General features: G+C 40.0%; 1 protein-coding gene and 1 long non-coding RNA gene across 3 annotated transcripts in view; both read left to right on the forward strand.

The window, feature by feature from the left end:
* NDST2 (N-deacetylase and N-sulfotransferase 2) overlaps positions 1–24,696 on the forward strand; it is a 95,470-nt gene that overhangs the window by 49,157 nt on the left and 21,617 nt on the right. For both annotated transcript variants that reach the window (XM_075216681.1, XM_075216680.1), the window contains 3 exons: positions 4,253–5,619; positions 17,675–17,762; positions 19,332–19,486. In XM_075216681.1, the coding sequence (XP_075072782.1) occupies positions 4,627–5,619; positions 17,675–17,762; positions 19,332–19,486 (1,236 nt within the window). In that variant the 5' untranslated portion in view covers positions 4,253–4,626. The remainder of the gene's footprint in view (positions 1–4,252; positions 5,620–17,674; positions 17,763–19,331; positions 19,487–24,696) is intronic.
* Positions 23,817–24,696, forward strand: part of LOC142161237 (uncharacterized) — a 2,912-nt gene continuing 2,032 nt past the window's right edge. The window contains exon 1 of the long non-coding RNA XR_012693371.1: positions 23,817–24,696. This exon is cut by the window's right edge and continues 234 nt beyond it. This is a non-coding gene — a long non-coding RNA (uncharacterized LOC142161237).

Consider the following 24,696-nt stretch of genomic DNA (forward strand, 5'->3'; position numbering starts at 1 on the left):
AACTTCATTTCCAAGTAAGTTTAATATGTTAACTATGTTTTCTATGGTTTTTTTGGATGATCAGCTATCGTTAGTGTATTTTAAGTGCGGCCCAAACCAACTCGTCGTCTTCCAATGTGGCCCAGGGAAGCTAAAAGGTTGGACACCCCTGCTCTTAAGCTTGCCATTCATAATGGCGTAGTGCCCTAGCATAATTCTGTGCGTTTCCTTGGCTGTACATCTGTGTTAACAGGTCAGCTCTGAAATGCAGTAGCTCAGCTGGAGATAACTTTTGTGGCTAATATTTTTCAGGCGCTATGCGTGGGCTACGCAGAGTATAATTGTAACCTGCCACGTCTAAATCCTGAAAGCATTTAATTATAAAAAGCAACTCCCACTTTTCTCTACAGATATTTTTTTCCCCATCTCTGTAAACAGATTGACAAAAAGAATTGATCTACATCGTACAAAGAGCATCTGCACAGAACAATCTATTCAATAGAATGTTCATGTTAGTGTTTTTGTTTTATTTTTGCTGTTTTATACTTAAAACTGTAATTAAAATGATCACGGTTTTGCTTGTTAGTTTTTTTTTTTTTTTTTTCTCTCAAGCGTTTCACTGATTACGTTGATTGTATACTGGCTGGTACAAAGGACTATGCGTTGGCTACTGCAGTAAATGTTCTACAGTGTAAGAACATTATTTAATATTCAAATAAAATAGTTAATTAGGTAATAAATTCTTGCTGTGAAACATAAAATTCACTAAAATTATAGTGAGTATTTCTATTAGGTTCGATCAATTCAGGTTTTTTGGAGCTTGATTTATGTGTTTTTAGAATGGTCTATAAATTGATAAATGGCAAGACATTTTTGAGATTTGGGAACTTAAATGAGTGAGGTATTCGAGGACTCGGTGAGTTGAAAATCTACATTGTAAAATGTATTGTACGTAAGATAAGGTCTCCCCATATGGGATGATGTATCTGATTAGACTGTTGAAGTAGACAGTCTCCTGATCCAACAATAATGTTGTATAACTGTGTCTGGATAGCACTGGCTTCTGAACTTTTTATTTAGTTTCCTCCACCAGCAACATGTTATTCCATAAAATTCCAATACCTGCAAAGTTCCACAATGATTTAGTAGTTTGTGAAAGATCACACACCTGCAAAAGTTATTCTCTTGAAAAAACGTATATTTGTGATCTGTATTCTTCCAGAGCAGATTGCCTTGTGTGCGCTGGGTGGTATTAGATGGCTACTCAAGGGTAAATTAACAGACTGTAGAACCTCCATGAAATTCAGATGTTGAGGGGCTTTTTTTCTTTTTTATTTGGCAGTAACAGAATAGATGTTTACTTACACACACTCAAGCCCAACCAGGATAGTCATCGTATCCGTAGTCCACATCTCTAAACAGAAATTATGCCATTCAATGTGTCTTGGCAAAAGCATAAAGGGGGGAGGGAGGCAATTCGGTTAACACGCAATGCTATTAAGGAACCACATTTATGTTTCTGCACAAAGATCATTACTTGCACATCACACGGAAACATAACATGCGGTGCTACTATGGAACCTAGTGGCTAGTTGAGTTGTCCCAGCAAAATTACATGGGGTTATCCTGCCTCTCACAATTGGAGTCTAATAATCAACCTGCTGTTCTGCTCTCCTGTAACCATATACAGATATCACAACGTAATGTGTCTTGGAAACAACTCTGTGAAATCATCCAGGAGTGAGTTGTAGTTACTGTATTTTTTGGGTGATTGTACTGGTTTAGAATCTACGGATGTACTGATTTAGAATGTACTGGTAAATTATGTCTGCGTGAGAATATCTACAGTGAACAGTTTTATATACCAAGTCCTAGTCCTTTCTGGTCTCGGAGCCCTTCACTTGATGTCTCAATCTCTGTGTGGGCTCATTGTACTCCCAGCTTCCAGTTTCTTGGGAACACACTTGACTGAGTTTGCTGCTGCCCTTTCTGTGCTCTTTCCTCCAAGTTTGTTTCAGAGGGAAAGAATCCTGTTTTCTCACCACAAATATTACACCACCGCATCACAACCTCTCCCATAGCAGTGCAGAGTGGGCGCCTGCCTGCAACTGCTGACATCACCATTCAACGAGCAGTGTGGGAAATCCATTCCAGCCATTCTGCTGAACACACATTTTCCTGGGCAGATGGCAAATCAGAAAACATTGGCTGGAAAATACAACACTTTTTTTTTTTTTTTTCTCTTGTCTTCAAAACTTTTTATCATATGCAGAGTTAATGCAGCTTCTAGCCAGATGTTGAGCATTTTGGATATGATTCAGCTGCCACATGTGTTCAGCTATTCACTGCTTCTTTCAGGAAATAGTTTGTTTCTGTCCAAGGTAAAGAGAGACCTCCAGATATAAAGGGTATGTGAGGAAATTCAGAGCACCTGTGTAGAAACAAGGTTCACATGGATCCAGTAACGCACATTTGTCCTATATAGTAAAGAGTATAGACAGTGATGGAAAATATACTCATCTGTAAATAGATTTTATTTTCACACTTCCTGCCCAGCAAAGCATATTGGCATATATTTTAGAAGACCGTGTATTTCTTTGAACACTTGCATTATGGGAGCCACCATTTTGTCTTCAAACGCCTCATGTGACTTCATTTTACTTCACGTGAGGTGGGTTACCAGCCAATACTTTCAAAAGTGTATCTCTAAACATTGGGGTATATCTGTTCTTATAAAATAAACTACATTCTATCATAGCTTAGTGTCCATGTAATGTTTATTATAATTTATGCATCTGTATTTAAAGCATTTTGAGATTAGTTTTGTTTGCCAGTGTTATATGGATGAAACTATTCTGTGCGCGATGAGTAATGGTTTTGCTTGTGCATCAATTATGTATAAGTGAAACCAGTGTAACTTGAGACCTAAAGGGAAATTTTCCTGCAGTCTACAGATTACAATTGTGTCTGGACTGATGCAGTGGTGTTATACGTGTGCATTCTGAATAAATTAGCCTCTGAAGTAAAGATAAATATCTGAAATAAATGTTCACCTTCATAAGCCCCTGTAATTCTAAATTTTTTGCTTTATAGATTTGTGCTGCAAAACTCACAATCCAAATCAGAATTCCACAGAAGTGGCCCTTAGCATACATAGATATGACCATATATTACAGTAAACACCGGACAGAATAGCTGGCCCGCTCCATCACGGACTTATCATTTGGTTACATTTCATGAAGTTATCATTTTAAAATGTGCCTGCAGGGCCTCGTACCCTATTTAATGTTGCTAGATCCTGGTGAGTTAATAGGATTTCTACCCACAAAATGGTTTACTAAACTGTTTGTAGGCAACTCTTACAATTGTAATAATTCACAATACAGTCTCAGATTCGCTCTACTTCATGGTGTGTGTTTTCACCTACAGTCTAGTCTTAAAGATGGGCATTATGGGCAGCACAGTGGCCTAGTGGTTAGCACTTCTGCCTCACAGCACTGGGGTCATGAGTTCGATTCCCGACCATGGCCTTATCTGTGAGGAGTTTGTATGTTCTTCCTGTATTTGCGTGGGTTTCCTCCAGGTGCTCCGGTTTCCTCACACTCTAAAAAACATACTGGCAGGTTAATTGGCTGCTATCAAAATTGACCCTAGTCTCTCCCTCTCTGTCTGTGTGTCTGTGTGTCTGTGTGTCTGTGTGTCTGTGTGTCTGTGTGTCTGTGTGTCTGTGTGTCTATATTAGGGAATCTAGACTAAGCTTCAGTGGGGCAGGGATTGATGTGAATGAGTTCTCTGTACAGCGCTGCGGAATTAGTGGCGCTATATAACTAGATGATGATGATGATGAAAGATTTGGAAAATCATGCACAGTTCATATATTATTTTAGCTGTTAGCATGCCCTGTCACTACTTGAGAATTGTAATCCCAGCAATATGATCTCATTTATAAAACTATTCTGAAGTTACATATAGTAGCACTTTCAGGTGGGTGGTTAGGATTTGAGTGAACTGGCTATCCTTGTTCTTATATCAGCTTTACAGTAGGACTGTAACTATTGACACTACATTTAAGTATAAAATGGTAAAGATGACAATGGAACAATACATAAATAACTGTTTCTGTGAATATTTTAGTTACCCAGTAATGAACAAATAATAAGTAAGAAGTATAATGAGATTACTTTTGTATCATGTAGCAGAGGGGTTAATGAACTATTTCTGTTTTTCCAATCAAACAGCCTTTTTGACAATGTTTTGTTTTGCCCAATTCCAGGACACAGCCTGACGGCGAAGATTAAACGTCTGGATTAGACTCTGGGAGGGAGTCATTCTTCAGAAGCAGCTCCTTGCCAGCACACGAGGAGGAGAGATGTGAGAGTCGATTGGGATGTAATCTTGTGGTGGCAATCTGTTAAGGAGCCCAGATCGGAGTGCAGAGAAGCAATGGGAATTGGAGGCCATGGTAACCTGACATAAATGGCAGGCTGGAGGCGATCTCACCTCTTTGCATCCTACTTCTATTGCCTTTTACTGTGCTGTTGCTGCTGCTCCCCTGAGGGACTTTACATTTTGGCATTGTGCAGTCAGATGACAGTGATCAAGCAGTTTAGGTGAATCCTGTAAGGAGGTGGGCTGTTTGGCCTCACCATGATTCACCTATGGAAACTTGTTCGGCACATGCGACAGCTGGAACTCCACCGCTTGATTCTGCTATTGATTGCCTTCAGCTTGGCCTCCATGTGTTTCTTGGCTTACTATGTCACCAATAGCCCTAAAATCAAGGAGCCCCCTCCTCTACCTTTTAGTGACTGCAGCAGCCAGCAGAGAATCGTGGTTCAGCATCAGGCCAGCTGGCGGATAGCCAAATCTGTGGACACTTCCCGCACTGAACCAGTGGTGCTTGTATTTGTGGAGAGCATATACTCTCAACTCGGACAGGAGATTGTGGCCATCTTGGAATCTGGCCGATTTAGGTACAGGACAGAAATAGCTCCCGGGAAGGGAGATATGCCAACTTTGACCGATAAAGACCGGGGTCGTTATGCTCTGATAATTTATGAGAACATTCTGAAGTATGTAAATTTAGATGCTTGGAACCGAGAGCTCCTGGACAAATACTGTGTGGAATATGGGGTTGGTATCATTGGCTTCTTCAAAGCAAATGAGAATAGCTTACTGAGTGCACAGCTTAAAGGCTTCCCACTCTTCCTACATTCCAATTTGGGATTAAGGGACTACCATATTAACCCCAACGCTCCACTTCTTTATGTTACTAGAGCTAATGAAGTGGAGCAAGGTCCTCTTCCTGGAGATGACTGGACAGTATTCCAGTCTAACCACAGCACATATGAACCTGTATTGTTGGCCAGCACGAAGTCTGCTGAATCAATTCCTCATCTTGCTACACACAAAGCACTTCATGCCACTGTGGTGCAGGACTTGGGACTTCATGATGGAATCCAAAGGGTACTGTTTGGTAACAACCTTAACTTTTGGCTGCACAAACTCATTTTTGTTGACGCTATTGCCTACTTAACCGGCAAGCGACTCTGCCTCACGCTCGACCGATACGTTTTGGTTGACATTGATGATATATTTGTTGGCAAAGAAGGAACACGGATGAAGGTTTCTGATGTAGAGGTAAGTCAGCTTGAGCTTTGTTTACTTCCCTGATCACATCTTAAACTGGGAACACCTGCATAAAATATCTGAAAGTGTAAAGGATAACTAGAATTTATAATTCCCGTTCCCTTCCCCGGGTAGGTAGAATAATGGAGACTCCTGAAAGGAAGCAGTCATATATAAAAATATAGGTGTTGCTGCATGTACCCCTATTGGGATCAAATCATGTCCATCTGACAGGGATGTTAGGGGGGAATATGACTCCTCATAGATTCTTTTTGTAAACTGTTAGTTTAATCAGTGACCGTATGAATGTTTGTCTGTGTCTAAGTGCCACAATACTACCTCTTGTCCGTAGTGTAGATCACACTTACAGCGTCCTTTAACTTCACTTATTAATTATTACGAATACTTCAAATTTGCATATCCGTGAGGTATCTAAACTGGACACTTCGTCTGCTGAGTCATGTGTGTGTGACATTTAATCTTTCTCAAGGAAGGAAGGCAGAATTGAGAGACATCCCAAGCAGACACCCCTTGTAACTTAATTTACTGGTTCAGCTAACTGCTAATCTCCTAGCTACAGAAGCCTGAGTATTCAGCTTCTATCGTGGAAACTATCCTTCCAGAACCCCCAAATCATGTGATTGCCATCTTATTATCTCTTTATTATTGGCATTATCCTGTTGCAAGGTTTCACTGGGGGTAAACACAACAATTGTATTGTAAGATTATTAAAACACAGAATATTGTGTGACCTGTTCTTTGGTTGTAGGTTAGCGCGTCACTGACCCCTCAGAGTTCTTCACATGCTTTTGAGTTGATTGTCGTAATCTGAGTTTTCTAAACTATCAATTTCTTTGACACAGGGAATGCTCCACTTTGCTTGTGTAATTTGTATGTGGCATGAAAACTGTTAAAGGTGGTACAAACCTTGTGAGTGTACACTGAGATTAAGGATTATTTTGGTTGCCAGTGATTATAGGTGTGTCAACAAATTACAATTTTGATTCCTCAGATTCTATAATTGTCTTTTGAAGTAGGTACACAGTCCCTATATAAAATATCTAGTCTTCTGCAAATCGGGTATGTAACCAGTTTTGAAATGGTTCTGACTAGAACACACCAATGCCATGTTTGATTATTGGAATGTTCACAGCAGCACATATTATTTAAGGAGATCATTTCGATTTTGGGAGACGGTGATTTGAGTCATTATGTATAAGTGATGATAGGGCTGCATGCAACAGGTCCAGTGTCATAACGTGGAAAGAAGAGGGCAAATGCAACCTGGGAGCCACAGGCTGAGCGAGAGTGGGAATCACTCATCTGGCACCCTGCAGAGAACAGGCATTGGTTCCTGGCGTACATATACTGGCACAAATATAGTTGAAATAGTTGTCTAAGGGAGTATATTGAACTGCCTTAGCCCACCCACCAAAATCTCATCAATCCATGTGTGGGTCCTCCTCTCTGGAAATATGAAGTAAATTACACTGGCCAGTAGGGGGCAGGGCTTATTCTGCTGAATCCCTTAGAAGTGGAGTACTCAGTTGTGTTGCCCTGCCGCCCAGCCAATTTCTGCCCCTGCGTACCCTAGCAAAGCCACCCCCTGTTGGTGTAGGTGAGTTAGAAATTGAAGAATTTGCTAGACAATATTTAACCAGTCCAATCGCCTAAAGAGCAAAATAGAGTAATGTAATTTGAAGCTCCTGGGCCTTTCATGTTATATGAATACATCCAGTTTGAAAAAAAATAGATATATAGATATCTCTGGTGCATTTATACTTTATTAAATGTCAGCCATGATCTTGCTCTCTGGTGGGAGATGCTTCTCTAGTTATACAGCAGAAAGTGACTGACCACTTAGTAAACTTTGCAGACATATACTTTTTGGATTGGCTGATTCAAACACAGGCTTTTAATATCGCAGAGATGAAATCCCATCTGGACACTTGCCTAAAGATGTGGGATGGGTTACAGCGGTCTATAATGGAGTGTGGAGGTAACACTTTACTTTTTAACACAACTGCAGTGTAAGGTCAGGTTAAGATTTGGCAATGTATTTTATCTTGATAGCTCATACCTGAAAATCGGGATTTAGCGTTCCTTTAAGTATCCCATATACAGGAATGTCACATGACACCCACTAAGCTTGGTCAGCTATTCTGTTTGGAATTATTTTTATCTTAGACATGGTTTGTTTTTTAGATATATATATTTTTTTTTTCAGTATTTATGCTGATCTTTTCACTTGGTGGATTGAAGGCTATCGCACCATCAAGCACTGCACTAGGTATAGATTATGTAATAAGTATCCATAGCTTCCCAATATATAGAACAGACCTTCTGCTTCCCCCTTTTCCTTTTATGTCTGGGAATTGTATAGCTACAGTGGAAACTGTCAGCTAGACGCATTGTATAGCAGCTGAGTGCTGGAGTTGGCCATAAAATGGCTATAGCTGCACCTTTTAAAACTCCCCAATGTGAAATATCTTACATCAATAATTTTGGCATAAATGGAAGGCTACTGGATAATTGCACATTACCGTCTGTGATTTGGATGAGAAAGGGAGGGCTTTTTTTTTTTATTGAACACTTAGCTGGAGTGAACCTTTTAACATCCAGCATTTGAGTTGTCCTAATTGATTTTTCTTCTAACAAATAAGCTATCAATGCAGCTTAACCCCAATATTATTAGTCGGAGGTCAGTATGTAAATGCTTCTCCTGGAAAACATGTAGTTTCTACACTGTGAGGATTGTACTGCTCAAGTTAAAATCTGTCAACCTTTGTGTTCTTTGGAATCACGTGAGATTTACACTTTTACACCTCAGTAACTTGCATTTTGTTTGGTCCTCTGGGCATTCTTTAGCATTTTTCATGATATAACAGATGTCTTCACCATGAGGTCAAAAATGGTTGTTTGTTAGTATCAGCTGTGATAGGTTGGTATGTATTGTATTGTATATAATGTTGATTTTTTCCATAATCTGGCATCAGATTGGTTAAGTTTGTGTCATTTCTTTTAAGTAACCTAAAACAAACTTTCATAGAATAAATGCAAAGAATTAGTGAGTAGTAATAAGTGGGAACAATTAGCACATAACTAAATGGATTGGACTTCAGACCCGACAGGATTTGCACATAAGAAGGATTTTAATTTTCCTCCGGCGTGAAGTTTGGATGCCCTGAGAGGACTGCTCCTTTCATGTCATTTCAAGGACTTTTTTTTTTTTTTGCTTCTCTTGCCACTCCCTCATCTTCATGGTCTCCGAGAGCTGGAGGACGGGGGATATATCCACAGGAGGTATCCATATCTGTGTTCTATGTACAGGCGAGGTGTGGAATCTGCTATTCATTGCGCTGTCTGGTGTGAGGATTTAGGGTGGAGGAGTGGGTCTGTCAGCGGGGTATCTGTATGACAGCTTGTCAGCCGGCTCAATGTATCGTCTATGTCTGAGCCTCCCTGTGTGATGTGCATCTGATTGCCCACCAAGCTTTTTTTTTTTTTTTTTTGGATTACACCTTCTTGTTATCCGTTTGGATTTCACTCAGCTGAAAATATGATCCCAGAGATAAATTGTAAGACTGTCATTTGGGTGCAGTTTTTTTAAGCTGCTTTCTGTCAAAAATGTAGAAAATTAAAGATTTACAAGACTGGTTTTACTACTTTGCATTTTTTTTATTTTTTGTGATTTTGCCTGTAATAGCAAGGTTAAAAGGAAGCAAAGCCACACCACACGTTTATATTATGAGGTTACTTACTTTACGTGCAAGATTAGTTCATCCTGTAGCTTGAAAATGACAGTTTTGGGCAGGAATGGAGTAACTGTTGCACATTTCCCCCTCTTCTGAATCCTATTTAATTTCCCCAATATTCTTCTTACATCGATTGTTGTTATTATTAATAATATTATTCTGAGCTGGGAAAACAAAATACAGCAAATGAGCTGCAGTACATATGCCGTGCACGTGCTGATAGTTGCGTTGTTGCACGCAACATACAGCACCTGGATGTATGTTCATTTCCTCTCTTCCCCACCCAGTAGCAGATCCAAACATGCCTCACGCAGGTGATTAGGGATTTTTACTGTTTACATTTTTCTTTTTCTTTCTATGTTTAACATTTTTGAGTATAACTTTACATTTTAAAGGTGTAAAGTACAATAAATATATATGTAAACCGGTCTTCTAGTAGCTCACACACATTTGAAAATGCATGGACATTATAAAAGGATAAAAGTGTAGAGAAAATAGCTAAAATCTTAAACCTCATCATAAATGTAATATTTTCCCATTTGCTATAGCATTCTAAGGGGCTATTCAATTGTTAGCGAGATCGCTAAAATACTCGCGCTCGAAAAATATTACCATTAATACGGTAATATTGCGCGTAAATACCGTTAATACGGTAATTTCTTAAGGGAGCTGCGAGCTGAAATTCAGCGAGTAATTACCGTATTAACGGTAATATTTTTTTGAGCGCAAGTATTTCACCGATCTCGCTCACAATTGTATACCCCACTAAGTGCATAATGTTCTACACTCAATATACTGTAACATGTGGTCCAGAGCATCTCACCTGTTGTTGGAAAGTATAGTAGACTGTATCTGCCCCCAGAAGAGTTACATGGCAGACCTGTAGTTGAAATTGTGTATCTATATGTAAACCCCCATGGATCCATATAATTAAAAACCTTTATTTTATATGCTGTCCTTTCAAAGTGGGGTGTTTGGGATGCACTACATGCCTGTGTTAAAGGACTTCACGTAATAGTCTATCTAGTTTTGCAGATTCCACTTCAGTTTATTTCTCTGCATGTTTATTTTTCACAAAAGGTTTATAAAAGCATTATAATAGTGGCAATACAACTTTTTTTTAATAAATGGAGTGCATTTTGCCTTTATATTGGCATGGAAAGTTTGTGTCCCTCAGGCTTTGTAGAGATGAAGTAGACGGCTTGTGCGAAGTGGGCACTTCATAGCTCATTCTTATTCTTCATGCTCTAAATCGTCTCCTTTCTAGTCTCTCTTCTCCAGCGTTAGATTACTCAGCCTTATGGTCGTCTTTGGGCCTTATCATCTGACAGATGTGCTGTCATGGAAACGCAAGGCAATCTCTAAATCTTCATTGGTGCACAAAGCTGTTAAACCCCCTTAGCCTGGTCCCCCCCCCCCCCCCCACTCTGCATTCTGTCTGCCGTCTTCAAAACAATCTTCAAACCAGTGGATAAGAGGCGCAGTAAACGCCTGACAGGTTCCCATTCTGACTGCACTAGGTAGAAGTATTACAGCACATCACCAAGTCTGACTAGATTGCGTCTTCAATCACAAGGCTCCCGGTGTCCCTTTGTGTAGCTGGAGGAATTAGCAGCATTGTGTACCGTGCAGTTTCCACAGGACAGGAGCGCACCTGGTCCTTGTCGAGAGATGTAAAATCTCTTCCTGTTGTTCACACAACAAGCAGTTTGATTCAAGAACAAACTTCATCTGAGTTGTGTGAAATGTGGTGAATTAACCACAACGGCATCTTTGACACTTGCACTGATTATTATTATTTTTTATTTTTTTTAGAACTCTTTCCAGGCTTACCTTGTATATCTTAATAAACAGATGTTCCAACACTATTTTTCATGCGTGTAAAGCGCAGACTCTAGCCATCCGTAAATTAACCTACTAGTATGTTTTTGGAGTGTGGGGAGGAAACAAACACAGGGAGAACATACAAACTCGAAACACAGACTGGGCCCTGGTACAGGAAATGACATCAAGACCCCAGTGCTAACCACTATGCCCACCTGCTGCCCACAGGTTTTATAACATGTACAAGTTATTCATTCCTACTGTGTTAGTAATTATCCCCTCTTTTCCCACTTATGGACATCCTCACATGTCCTGTTGGCTGGGGGAATAGTGATTTGCGGTCTTTGAGTAATGCAGTTGAGAAAAGTTAATTTAGAGCTAATGCACCAGAATGCTATTATGCTCATTCAAGGCCTGTTACTGCTCGGTGTGTTTATGCTGCACATTGGTTGAGACCTGTGCAGTTATGCCCATTTTTTCCAATAGTGTGACCTGATTTTGTTTTTCTTTTTGTTTGTTTTGATTTCCTTTGGCAGACCAGCATCCGTGTCTGAGGTAGAAGGAAGGGGATAATTAACACAACGGATCCTAATTGTGTTCATGAGTCCTGACTTTCTATGTGTGTATTTGGGGTGTAGTGGGGTATATTGTTGCCTGGTTTTGTATGATGATGAATAGAGCTAAACCCACATAAAAATCACATTGGCACTAATGGCACTCCAACCTTTTTTTTTGTGTGGTGATCGATTCATCCCGTAGTTGTCTAGCTGTTCCAGTTCAGTGGCTCTATGATGATGTGGCTGCACAATGCTATCTGTGAGTGCCCCCACTCCCTTCTGCTGTTACTCAATTATTTTATTGGGCTGTGTCACATAGTAAATTTGGTGGCCTGTTTATCATTAGTGGTGGTTGATCTTGGCTAAGATTTTGCTTTTTAATTCTTCATAAATGCAGCAGCCAAACGATTGCCAATAGCTACTCAGATGTTGGTGTGTTTATTGTAGTAATGTTTATAATGTTGGGTTTTGGTACTTGCAGCCTCTCATGTCATGAATGAGGCTCAATCTGCTTATAATGCTGTTAAAGTGCACCTGCTGCCAACATACAGTCAGTGCCTCATGCCTCAGTACTGACAATGGCTGCCTCCACACTGTAGGTGCAGTGTAAGCTTAAAGGACAACTTGCATCCGGCACCACCAAATAACACTGATTTTAGGCATGTCTTTTATTGATTCTCAAAGTAAAATAAGACTTAAAAGCTGTATCCATCCACTCACCAAGATGTACATTTGTGCTTACAAAGGAGCACAAATGGCTTTTAAATTAGTTGGCTAAGCACAGGGTTAGCTTTTTACGATCAAAATAGTGCTTTGCAGGTCACTATTGCTAGAGAGTGGGCAATGCTGACTAATGGTTGATAAAAACTTGAATTATTCAGTAATTAGGACAGTGTTTTGTCATCCTGATTTCAACCTTGGAAGTGGCTGCTTTCTTGTTCTATTTACCTTGTACAAGTGTCACAGAGGAGAGTATCCTGTATGTGGTGGGAGGAGTGGACGCAGCAGTGCTGTCCTTTCCTTCTGCAGTTATTTTCCATACCATTCTATCTGAACAACACATAAGCTGCCTGCTGCTTCTCCTCCACAGGCCACATTTTGCTCTCTGTAGGAAAGGTTTTTTCTGCAGCCCATTTTCTACACTCAAGCTTCTGGATCAATGATGCCCATTGAGAAATCTTTGATTTTTTTTTTCACCTCTCTACTTTTGAAAATAATAAAACAGTGTGTTGGCTTTCTACGTGCTTATGGCAATTTTAAAGGTTCCTCTCTGTGCGCTTCAGCTTCTCTTTACTTAAATATACTTGGCAGAATGAATTGCCTAAAATATATAACATTAGTCGTCTTTAAATGTACTAATATATTTTACTTGAACAGAAGACTTGTCTTGTTTTTGTTTTCAATCTTTATAGTGTTTCTGTGCAAAATTACATATCACTAACTCTAGTCTTGCTCCCTTAGCGCTTTTGAAGCTGGGGGAGAGATCCAGCCAAATGAGTCTCGCACAAGTCTGAATTGCCCCCAGCTCCTGGTCTCCAGAACAGGAATGTATTTATCTCCAGCTCCTGATCTCTCAAGCCCTGGCATTCATTGCCCCCAGCTCCTGGCCTTCATTCAGCCCCCTCCAGGTCCTGGCCTTTCATGGCATGGCCTTCACACCTTCCCCCTCCTGGTCTCTCATGCACAGGACTGCACCCACTTTCCAGCTTCTACCACTACTAATAGTTTGTAGTGTTGTATGGCTTTGGTTTGTTACTGTATGTGACACACTTGGGCAGCCTACGTTTGAGACTAACTGCTTGTGATATAAGAGCGGCTGATGCGGTTGGTATTGGCACAGAAGTGTTTCTCTTGGCTGGAACCGTGAAGGGAAGGAGAATTTATGTTTCTCTCTAGTTACAGAATAGCAAACAGGATTGCTATGGTGACTCATTACTTCAAGAAAGGTTTAGCTACCTCATAAGACATGACCTTAGAATAAGGGTTTCCTTAGCGATGTGTTTGATGTATGAAATCCTTTAATTGGGATTGAACCAATTTTAAGGCAGACTCCTTCCAAAAGAATGTGTTAGATAACCTTTTATAGGCTGCCCTTCTACTATTGGTGAAAACACCACATATCTCAAACTTTTGGTAAATAGTGTAATGTATTTGGCTTTAAGTGGACATGGACTCTTGTAAGTTAACTATTTCAAAATTTATGGCCACATGAGAAATTTGTTAAAGAGAGAAATCTATTTCCCTGTATTAGACTAGTGGAAACTTTTTTCTTTTTGGGGGGAAATTTTTTTTGTTCATTGAGAAGAGTGTTGAAATATTGACCACTTGACAATTTTTACGTTTTTGAAAACTCTTCATAGTAAAGAGTACTAGGGAGGTTTACTTACCATCCACTGTACCAAAACAAATTATGGCTAAGCCTAGCAATGATGTGTTGCAAAATACTCTGGGGGAAGAAATTCACAAAGATTGTAGCCTAGGGGGTAAATGTATCATAGTGCGGGTCGTACAAGGTGCCTGAAATCGGCAAGATGACAGCTTAAATTTAAAGAGGCGCTGCCTTGTAAAGGGAAGTTTCCTTTTACAAGGCAGCGCCGCTTTAAATTTAAGCTGTCATCTCGCCGATTTCCGGAAACTTGTACAACCCGCACTATGATACATTTACCCCTAGGTGTTTGTTATAATGCAGATATCTTTGACTCCGTTGTTTGTTGCTGGGCCAGTGGCTGGTAAATACTAACATGCTTAGGTCACTGCATGATAATTCGGCTCTGAGTTAGTGGGAAGCGCTACCCTTTATGGCATTGTTTTTTTTTGTGTGCTTATTTTGCGACAAATGTCATGTCATCTGTGGTGTGTTGTACTGCTTACTGGCTGTACAGTGGGCATGCAAAAATATATACTTAAGGTGAGTTTAGGCTATGTATTCTCTCTTGCTACTGGCCTGAGCATTGCCCCTCTCATAATTTGGAGTGAACACAGTCAAAGTTACAATAGGGGCCATGGATCCCAATAGAGAAATGTCATATTGAGCATGGACACCACGTGCACTAATTTCTTTCAACTGTGGTCCATCCTATGTTCTTTAGAATTGTTTGTGTGAATAGTCTGTGTTCACCATAGGAACCAGTAATCCCTATTGCAAGTTTTGTTTTGTTTTTTGTGCCTGCCCCTCCCCCTTTTTTCATTGTATATAGCGTGGAGGTCAGATGTGTGGCACTTCTATGTAATACAAGTGTTCTAATTTTCCACCATCAAGTCTTCTGTACTGTAACTGTAAATAGCGTATAAAACTGGGAATCCTGAACCCCAAAGAGCAGAGCCATTTTGAATGTAACCTAGATGGAGAATTCATCACAAGAACGTTTATCTCCAGCCTTGGAAAAGCTGTGTCTGCACATGTTCGCAAGCAACAGAGCATTCCCAGCAGCCCCTTCTGTGATGAGCACTGGCTCTTGTGAGATTACTCTAGCATGGCTTAGAATATGGCAGGTAAATGGGATTCTTGTCATATGCTTAAATACCTATATTGTGTTTCTGTACTGCTGAGCTGGAAGTAACAAGGAAACCTAATTATACCAGTGTGAAAAACTATGTAAACATTCCTATACACTAGACAGAATTGAAGTACTGCTTATAGACTTGTGTACCTTTTTGTGGTTTACCAGTTTCACTGCTGCTGCTTCAGAATAGAAAGTTTAGATCCCCAACGCAAAAGTGTAGTCTTATTTATTTGATTCACATACATATATTGTTTTTATGTACCATATTTTAGAACAGCGGTGGGCAAACTGTGGCTCCAGAGCCACATGTGGTTCTTTGAGATTTGAAACGTGGCTCCTGGCCAGAAGCATCATTAAAGTATAGTTGTCCAGGAGCCGGCAGGGGTAGATTGGAAACTATTCAGCTGCTAGACTGACCGAGAGCAGCCACATCTTGTGACCTCCTCTGAACAATGCAGAGAGGCCCCAGTGTTGCAGACAATCTAATCATGGAAGGAGGAGAGCAGAGTGTAGCATGCTCATCCTACCTCGCTGCAAGCACGTAAGGGGCATGTGAGATCTGACAGCATGTGAAGAGGCTGATGGGCATGCAGGGAGATGTGATGGCATTTGGGGAGATATGATGGAATGTGTTATTGGCATGTATGGAGTATATGGGAAGGTCTGATGGCATGTATGGTGAATTGGGGTAGATCTGATTGCATGCGGGGAGGTCTGATGGTATTTAAGGGGTATGTGGTGAGATCTAGTGCCATGTGGGAAGTATTTTATGATTATTATGAACATTTTGGCAATGTGTTGGATATATTTTTATTTTTTTTTGCTTAGCAAGTTATTGTAAATTGTTATAGTTTCTTCAATGTATGTGTACGGTATGTATGTGCATATTTATACTGGGTATATGTATATACGCACACATAAAAGGTAAAGTTGGCTCTGTGCAGAACCTATAGATATTTTTTTGGCTCTTGGTCTCTGTCTGGTTGGCCACCCCTGTTTTACAATGTGTCTTTCTTTAAAATGTATGAAGCCACATGTGTAAGTTTAACTTAATGTAGAATAATTGTGGGGTTAGGGAGGGGTGGATGAAAGGAAACTGAAAAGCCCTACATTGTAAATAAACGACAGCAATCTTTTTTTAAACCGAAAGTATTTACATGCAAATGGTTTCCTACATTTCCCTGTAGTCCAACCATACACCCTGGTTTATAGCACATATGGGCATATTTGGCTGTATATATTCATACTTTTATACACCAGTTTCTGGCTTATTGATTCTAATCCATGCAAACTATGGAACATTGGCTTCTACATCGTTTGTCTTGTAATGGAACGCTATAGAACAAAGATTACGGTTAGAATGGGTTGGGTTAAAAGGAATTGAAAAACCCTCCTCTGTAATAAGAAGGTTACTGCTGTCATTATTTACATATGCCTGCTATAAAATACCATTTCCTCTGATAACGAAATTGAGGAATTTAATCCTTTAAGAAATTGTAGGTAGAGACATGCAATTCATTCCTTGGCCCCTGTAGGCCAACTTGGCTTCCAGAACCGCGTAATGGTTATTCTATACTTATTCTACAAGTCCTAAACCATGGGCATCATTGTTCCATATCCTGCACTGATCAGAGATTCTAAACACTGTATATAAATTGGACTTCATGCTCTACATATTTGTCTGTATCTGTGCTATAAACCACTGCTTCTGAACATATAAAGAATGATTTGCCTTTAAATAAAGAATAAATCCCCATTTATTTTGTTTAGTGAAGCAATGCCATTTTAGCAGATATATGTAAATGCCTTCTGTTTTATGCTATTGGTGCAAATTCTAATGGATTTTCATATTTGGAGAACTGCATCATAAGTTTATTAACCTTGTTTTGTCAGGCATTTAAACTGCTGCAGTTTTATGATCTCATTTGCTCTTTGGAGATTCATTTCAGCTTTGTAAAGTTTCTTCCCAACACCTCCATCTGTTGTCTTGCTTTTAGTGAAATCAAATAACAATTTACTTTGTTGGCTTTGTAGCATTCCTCCTTGGTGATGTCATTCGCTACATCTTTAAAGGTGTTTTTTTATAATTTTTTTTTTTCTTTTTTCTGTTTTTAAAGTTGGATGAGTAAATTTTAGCAAACTTCAATGCTTAGAAGGACACTGAAGAGCAGGTCCTTTCAGGATTAATATTCTACAGGAACCAAATACCCTTATCTAGCAAAACTGTCATCAATTCCTGTCTTACTAGGTACATCTCCAAAGTGATATGTTACTCTGGAAACTGAGTGCAATAATGTAACTAACCAGATCTGGATTGTGGTTTTTATTTCTAGGTGTCAAATTGTGGTAAATTGACCATTTAACAAATGTCCAGGGATGTTTCGACTGCTCTTGGTAAAGCTCACTTTTTTTTTTTCTTTTCTTTCAGGCCTTACTGAACACTCAGAGTAAGCTAAGAACCCTGGTACCGAATTTCACCTTCAATTTGGGTTTCTCTGGGAAGTTCTACCACACAGGTACAGTGATTTCCCAGATTTTTCAGCAACTAATACTTTAAGCAAGCACCCGAATTATTGTTGCATTTTTTTACATCATGTAATGCCTGAGAATTTCTTAAAGCCCAGTTCAGTGGAAATGAAGTCTGTGGGGAAGTGGTTAAGTTGCAGCTTGTCAGAGAAAAAGATTTCAACTCGCCACAAGTGACCATTGTGTGACACAACCGTTTCTCTTGCACAGAACACGATACATGTACAGAGTGGATCTGTACAACATATATCCATATTAAAATGAATATTAGGCCTTACAAAAGGAAGTAGAATTCAGGAGCTAGCAGGATGTACACCCTTCATTAGAAGGGCTTCGAGGGAAAACGTTAGATACCATCAGTAATTTTTCAGAAGAATTGGCTTTGATCTTATTTCTTCACAAAGTTTATGGCAGCAAGTTCCACAGTTTTTTATTTTTTCAACAACTAGATTGTCTGCTTAGTCTGTTCTTAAAGTATTTCCCTTGAATGCTTCAGGCATTGGGATTAGGTTGTCAGCTAAGGATATGGGAGCAGGGCCATCGCTAGGGCTGTGCGAAAGGGTCAACCGCCCAGGGCATAAAGCTGAAGGTGGGCACAGTTTATGAATATTTTAGGTTCATTTGGTTAAAATCGAGGACTGGGGGGGTTAGGGGGGTGGAATTCTTGTTTCTCGTCCCAGGTGCTAACGGTTTAATAAGTTTTGGCTCTGGATGGGTGACAGACAAATACTTCAAGAAGATCTATACTGGTACCTTTTGGAGACCCGCTCATGCTGTCCAGACCAACAGAAATGGGCACGCTCTTGGCATGCATTGGTTCACCCTGTTTGTACGCTTTCCAGTAGTTCATCCACCCAAACCACTCATGGGCAAGCACAGGATATAATATATATATGATCTATCAAATATTAGTTATGCATTATGCTCTGGTAAAGCGTACAAAAGACTACTAATGACTAAAGCGTATCTCCCTGCTTCTAGGCTGTGAATCACTGCATTATGGTCTGTTGGAGATGGAGGCAGACTACTAGTGTGCAGGTTAAATACTAGACTACACCTTAGAGGAACCGGATGATCACTTACATTCCTGTAGTTCAGTGGTTAAACAGCCTGATTATTAGATTTTAAGACATTTGAGGAAGGTCTGATTGTATACAACAAAATGTGCTTTTTCTACAATAAATGCAGTGATTTTCCATTTAAGTAGAGTTGTATCATCAAAGCTCTTGCATTGCCAGTCAGTAGATGGTGTTTACCTATACTTGCCAATCAGCAGAGAGCAGGTTTCGTGCCAATGCTTGAGAATCGGCCCAGTGGTGGTGAGTAGGCTCTGGCTCTTCACACAGTGAAGGAAGCAAAACAGCTTGGGTGTAGTTGTACCTATTGAAACGTCTAGAATCAGTCTAATATCTTGTGTCGCAACATCATTCTGACCGCATCTCAGTATCTGTCACCTGCCCTCTGCTTATTACATGGACATTAGACGGACATCCTCTGTAGTGTGTATGCTGAGAATGTGTCATTATGTGATTCTACTTACCGCTATCCTCTCTCTCCAGGCACAGATGAGGAGGATGAAGGAGATGACATGCTGCTCATGCACAGGAAGGAATTCTGGTGGTTCCCCCATATGTGGAGCCACATGCAGCCTCACTTGTTCCACAACGTCACAGTCTTAGCAGAGCAGATGAAACTCAACATGCAGTTTGCCCTGGTAATGACCAGATCGTACTCTCTTTGTATTTAAGACTTGCAGGTTTCAGGGAAAAGGAGATGTATGTGTTATGTAGCACATGGGCTGACAACAGTATTGCAGGTACGGCGACAAAGGATCATGGGAGACTTTGTAATGACCACAGTGGAGCTTTTGGTTTGTATCCTACCAGTGTGCTGTATGGACTTTGTATGTTCTCCCTGTGTCCCTGTAGGTAGTTCCCGAAGTCCAAAACCATACTGCTAGGTTAATTAGGCTTCTGACTAAATTGCCTCATGTCGGTTTATTCATGTGTCTGATGGACAAATTAGATCTTAGAATCCACTGTACAGTGCTGCGTAGTATGTTGACAATATATGAATAGAGTAATAGGTTTGTACAAACAGCCTGCTTTTAGCTCTATGGACAGTCGATATCAAAATGCAAAACATCCACTCTACAACAAGTGTAAATATGCACAAATGAGCTGAAGTGTCAGTGACCATAAATCATTTCAAGAAACTACTGTTTTTACAAGGGCTTAGTGGATATTGTCAACATGTAATAATCACTGTTTGATGCAGCTAACCAGATAAATTGGTTGCCACCTTTTTCACGAACCTAATGGAGCCTGATCACGCTTCTATCCAACTATTAGGCGTTCTCTCTGCACCTGATGCTTTTCCTGGTTTTTAGTTTTTATTTGTATATCTTTCGGGATTGTGAAACTGCACAGGACATCCCAAAACTTGACTGTCAAGGAGAAATCCAGAGGGGCATCTCTTGGGGGGGAAGGTTTGTGACTGCAAAATAATAAAGGTAGAATGTCAAAGCTGAGTAGATGGCGGCTGTGAAAGGCTCGTCTGCAGTGTTCAGTTTTGACAATTTGCACACTTGCTGTAATGTGACATTATTTAAGCCTTTTAGTAGTAGAAACATGTCATGGCCTCCTGTCCCACACACAGCTGATGTCAATGACAATTGGCCAGGAGGCAGCCAGTTCACATGTAAATCGCAGTTAGCTGTCCTCTTGGACACACTACCTGTGCGTCAAATCCTTCTGTGACATCACTGGTGTTTCCTACATTAGTGATGTAATGTGGATCTAGTAAGTGCTCCTAGTGGTAGAGCATGTGTATTACATATAGAAACTATAGAATGGTAGGTATCTGCACTTCCCCGGAGCTTATGTGAGAGGATGGGAGTGTGTAGGGATCATACAAAATAAACCAAAGTAAAACTCTGGAGTCCCAAGGCGCCTGTATTGTCCTCTGTATTCCTATATGCTGTGCTAGAAAACAACGTGAAACAAAATCTTATGTCAAGGATAAAAAAAAATGTATATTTTTGGAAATTCATATCAAACAAAACAAATGATACTCGGTGCACTGAGAAAAATAGGAATCCTCATACAATGACTTTCAATAATAAATCAGTAGTGACTTAATATTGAGTATGTTATACAAGTATGCAAATAACATTTTTTTTAATTTGTATGCCAAATTCGTAAGCTCTTACTGCTATGGCTGAAAAGGTTAGCAAATATAAGTCCCTCTAGAGTTGGCATATAGTATGTAGGGGCTCGTAATGGTCCTTACTTAGGGATCTGCCTGATGAGATGAATCTCAAAATCTAAAGATCCTGATCAATGTATAGATAGACAAGTCTTAATTCGATTGTGAAACAAACTGTATAGCCGTTTCTTTAGTGTTCCATATGTAGGTAAATATGTAAAGCTTCAGTATATACATGAGTGACGTCTGTGTAGCACAACGTTAAAAACACAATTGGTGGCAGTGGCAGCCTGTAGCAGGCTGGGTGGGTGAGGAAGCAACTTACTCCACTGCAAGGGATGTTTTCCGTGTCTATAGATTTGTTCCAGTCCCCCCCCCCCCCTTTACTGGGCAGAGCGCTCTCCCGCCTCCAGATGGGAGCCCTCCTCCGTTCAGTGATGTTATGGTGTTCCGCATGTGGTAGTCTCATTTTTGAAGCGGTTCTAATTCTGCCCATCTGCACCATAGGCTGTCAGAGCAGCTGTTGGTGAGAAACAAGTTCTTAAAGTTGAAGATGAATAGTTACGCGCTTCGGCCGAAAAATGGGCTTCATCAGGGATACATGAAAACTACAGTCCAAATGGACCTTGATATAGCCATTGCCCGGTGGAAGTCAGTGGCTGACTGGTTGCAGTTCAGATGCTGCAGGTGTGTTCCATGCATAATTAAGGTGCACTAATCTGTTTCACTTAAGCACAAACATATAGCCCAGTGGTTCCCAAACTGTGTTCCGTGGATCCCTGGGGTGCCGTGGCGAGCTCACAGGGGTGCCACGGCCAGGGCCCAACTTGGTAACTATTTTGGCTTAGGGGTGCCTTGAAAAAATTAGAGACCCTAAGGGTGCCTCGAACTGAAAGTTTGCGATCCACTGATATAGCCTAATCTGGCTCTGTAAATGGTGTATAATCAAAGTGAATAGGCATCTTAGTCCACATCATTTAGAGGTACCTAATATCAATAGTGGTAATACATTATGTCAATCTATATACTACAAGGAACATTACAATACAGTAGTCACAAAGTGTAGTATTAAGATGATCCTGAATCAAATATCATGCATCTATCAGAACAGATGTCTATTCACTTTGTTTATACAGGGGGGGGGGGAAGCTATTTCGGTTAAACCAACTTGGTTTGAAACAGTGAAAAAGGGTGTGGCCTACTGACATGGAAATTGGGCAGAACCAAGACCCCACCTGAAACGTACTCATTATAATTATCTTGCTGCACAAACTGAAATCTTCTGGAGTTTTGTAAAACAAGATGCCTGACTATGCACAAGAAGCTGCTTTTGCACTGCATTTCCTAATTTCTTAATGACCTCCAGTATCTCTTGCACTGGTCAGATTGGTACATCTTGTTACTAATTGTTGTATTCACTCCTTCTCTTCTATGCTTTATATCTGTACAGATGATCATGTAGGCAATATAAGTTCTACAATGTAATACAAAACTAAACTACATATTTCCACATTACATTCTGCCTTTGTGTGAGACAGACTGCAGCTGATGGTACCAGAAGTGGTGACTTATTTTGAAATATCATGCAGCCTTAATTAAAATATCAAGATGTATCTTGCCTGGCTACACAGTACTGGAGAGCCGGCAGTGCACGCAAGCTGTGATTGTAAGTCTCCCACGTAGTAAAAACTTCATACCAAATCTTGAGGGTGCTTTCCACTTACAGAAGCAATCTGATTTAAATGAGTATTATGGATTTCATCCATCAAGCAGTTTACTAAAATTAAAAGTATATTCATTAGTCTGGTAGTGCTGATTCCTAGGTTGCTAGGGGAAACCCTGCATTCCATCTGCCAAGTGTTCTGAGATTCACAGAAACTCATTCCAAATACATTTAAACCAGGGGCAAAGCAATAGATTAAATAGAATATTAAGTTGGCAATTGAAAAATAGTTTTAAAGAGAAATTACACAAAAAATGCACCCCTTTTAATTAAAACTCTAACCTCAATTTTGTTGTAAATAAGATTGCCAGCTGTGCATTTAAGTCCTTACGAAACAATTGAATACCCCCCTGTGACTTCCTTATTTAAATCATTAACCTTCGTAGGGTAGTATCATGGTTTGTCTGATTATTCAACCTATTATGTTGAGAAAAACAAATTAGTGAGCAGCACAAGCCAAGAGCTACCTTGAAGACTGCTTCACTGTTGCGATTTGCTATTTGTGAAGTGCAATGGAATATGCGGGCGCTACATAAATAATGGCCAAAAATAATCTGATCTGACACCTTGGTTGGGCAGATCTTTCAAACAGCAGAAATCTTGCCAGATGGAATGTGGTTCTAGTTTTTTCAAGGGTGTGGCTGAATTGGCCAATCTGGACATGTGTCCAGCTTCAGTGTCGGTGCCTTGGCCCTTTTCACTCCAAACATTTAGTAGCTATTTTATTTCTAATTCTCTTATAGCGTAGTCAGATTAATTAAGTTAAAATACTGTATATCCATAAACGAGACCTGATGGTTGTGCAATACTCTTGTAAAGACACAGTGAGCCAGTGTTGAGATTCATTATCAATAAAACAAAGATAAAAACATTTAAGGAAGTCCTAATTCTAAAATGATTTGTTTTCCCTTCCAAATCATGCCTTTACCTTCTGCCAGAGCGCTCCAGGGGGTAAATTTTTCAAGCTGCGGATTTGAAAAAGTGGAGATGTTGTCTATAGCAACCAATCAGATTCTAGTTATTAATTTAGTACATTCTACAAAATGACAGCTAGAATCTGATTGGTTGCTATAGGCAACATCTCCACTTTTTCAAACCCGCAGCTTCATAAATATACCTCCTTGTACAAATCTTATTGAGGTGTGTAATCCTCTCACAACGTGGGAGTGTGACTTAGTGGCAGGGGATAAATAGGACAGCATTGTGGGGCATAGTCAGGACCCAAAAGAGAGGCAACCCCAGAGTTTGTTCATAGCTTGCACAGAGGAGTAACACAACACTGTGTAACATACTTTACCATTTGGTAGCGACCATTAAAACATTTTTAAGGAATCTTACCTATTTTAATTTTCAATTTTTTTGCATTCGCTACAAGACACAGCCCATTATTTTAAAGCATGTAATGTAATTGTTCTGCATAGTAGATGCTGCACTCCTTTTGTTTACTTCACATGTCATAAGAAACTAAGTGCAGTGGAAATATAAAGTAAATTGAGAATATGGTCTTGAACCGTGAAACACATTAACGATTGACTAGAAGCGTTTCATTTTTGGAACATCTTATATGCAGCACAAGTAGTTGCTTTACTAATAGAACAGATAAAACACCGTTTTTGGAGATGTAATGGCCTTTTGTTACAGTTCTTGAGGCAAGTCTCTTGTAGACTTTTTTGTTATTTATAACCAATTAGCAAATATATGAGGTAATACATATAAGTGGCACAGGTGAGTGTGAGTAATGCTATGAGGACTTTCCCAGAGTGCACTAAAATACATGACAGGACATACAAGGGAGTCGGACAGTAGACAGATGTGGGACAATAGCTAAAGAGGACCCTGCCCACAAGAGCTTGCATTCTAGAGGGAGGGGTGGTAGGACCAACTGGGAGAAAAAAGAGATGGTAGATGAGGAAGAGGTGGTGGTAGGATAGGCAAGCTTGAAAAGGTGAGTTTTGAGTGAGCATTTGAGGGTCTGAAATTTGGGGGAGAGTGAA

The sequence above is a fragment of the Mixophyes fleayi genome, chromosome 6 (genome assembly GCF_038048845.1).
Source record: "Mixophyes fleayi isolate aMixFle1 chromosome 6, aMixFle1.hap1, whole genome shotgun sequence".
Lineage (NCBI taxonomy): Eukaryota > Metazoa > Chordata > Amphibia > Anura > Limnodynastidae > Mixophyes > Mixophyes fleayi.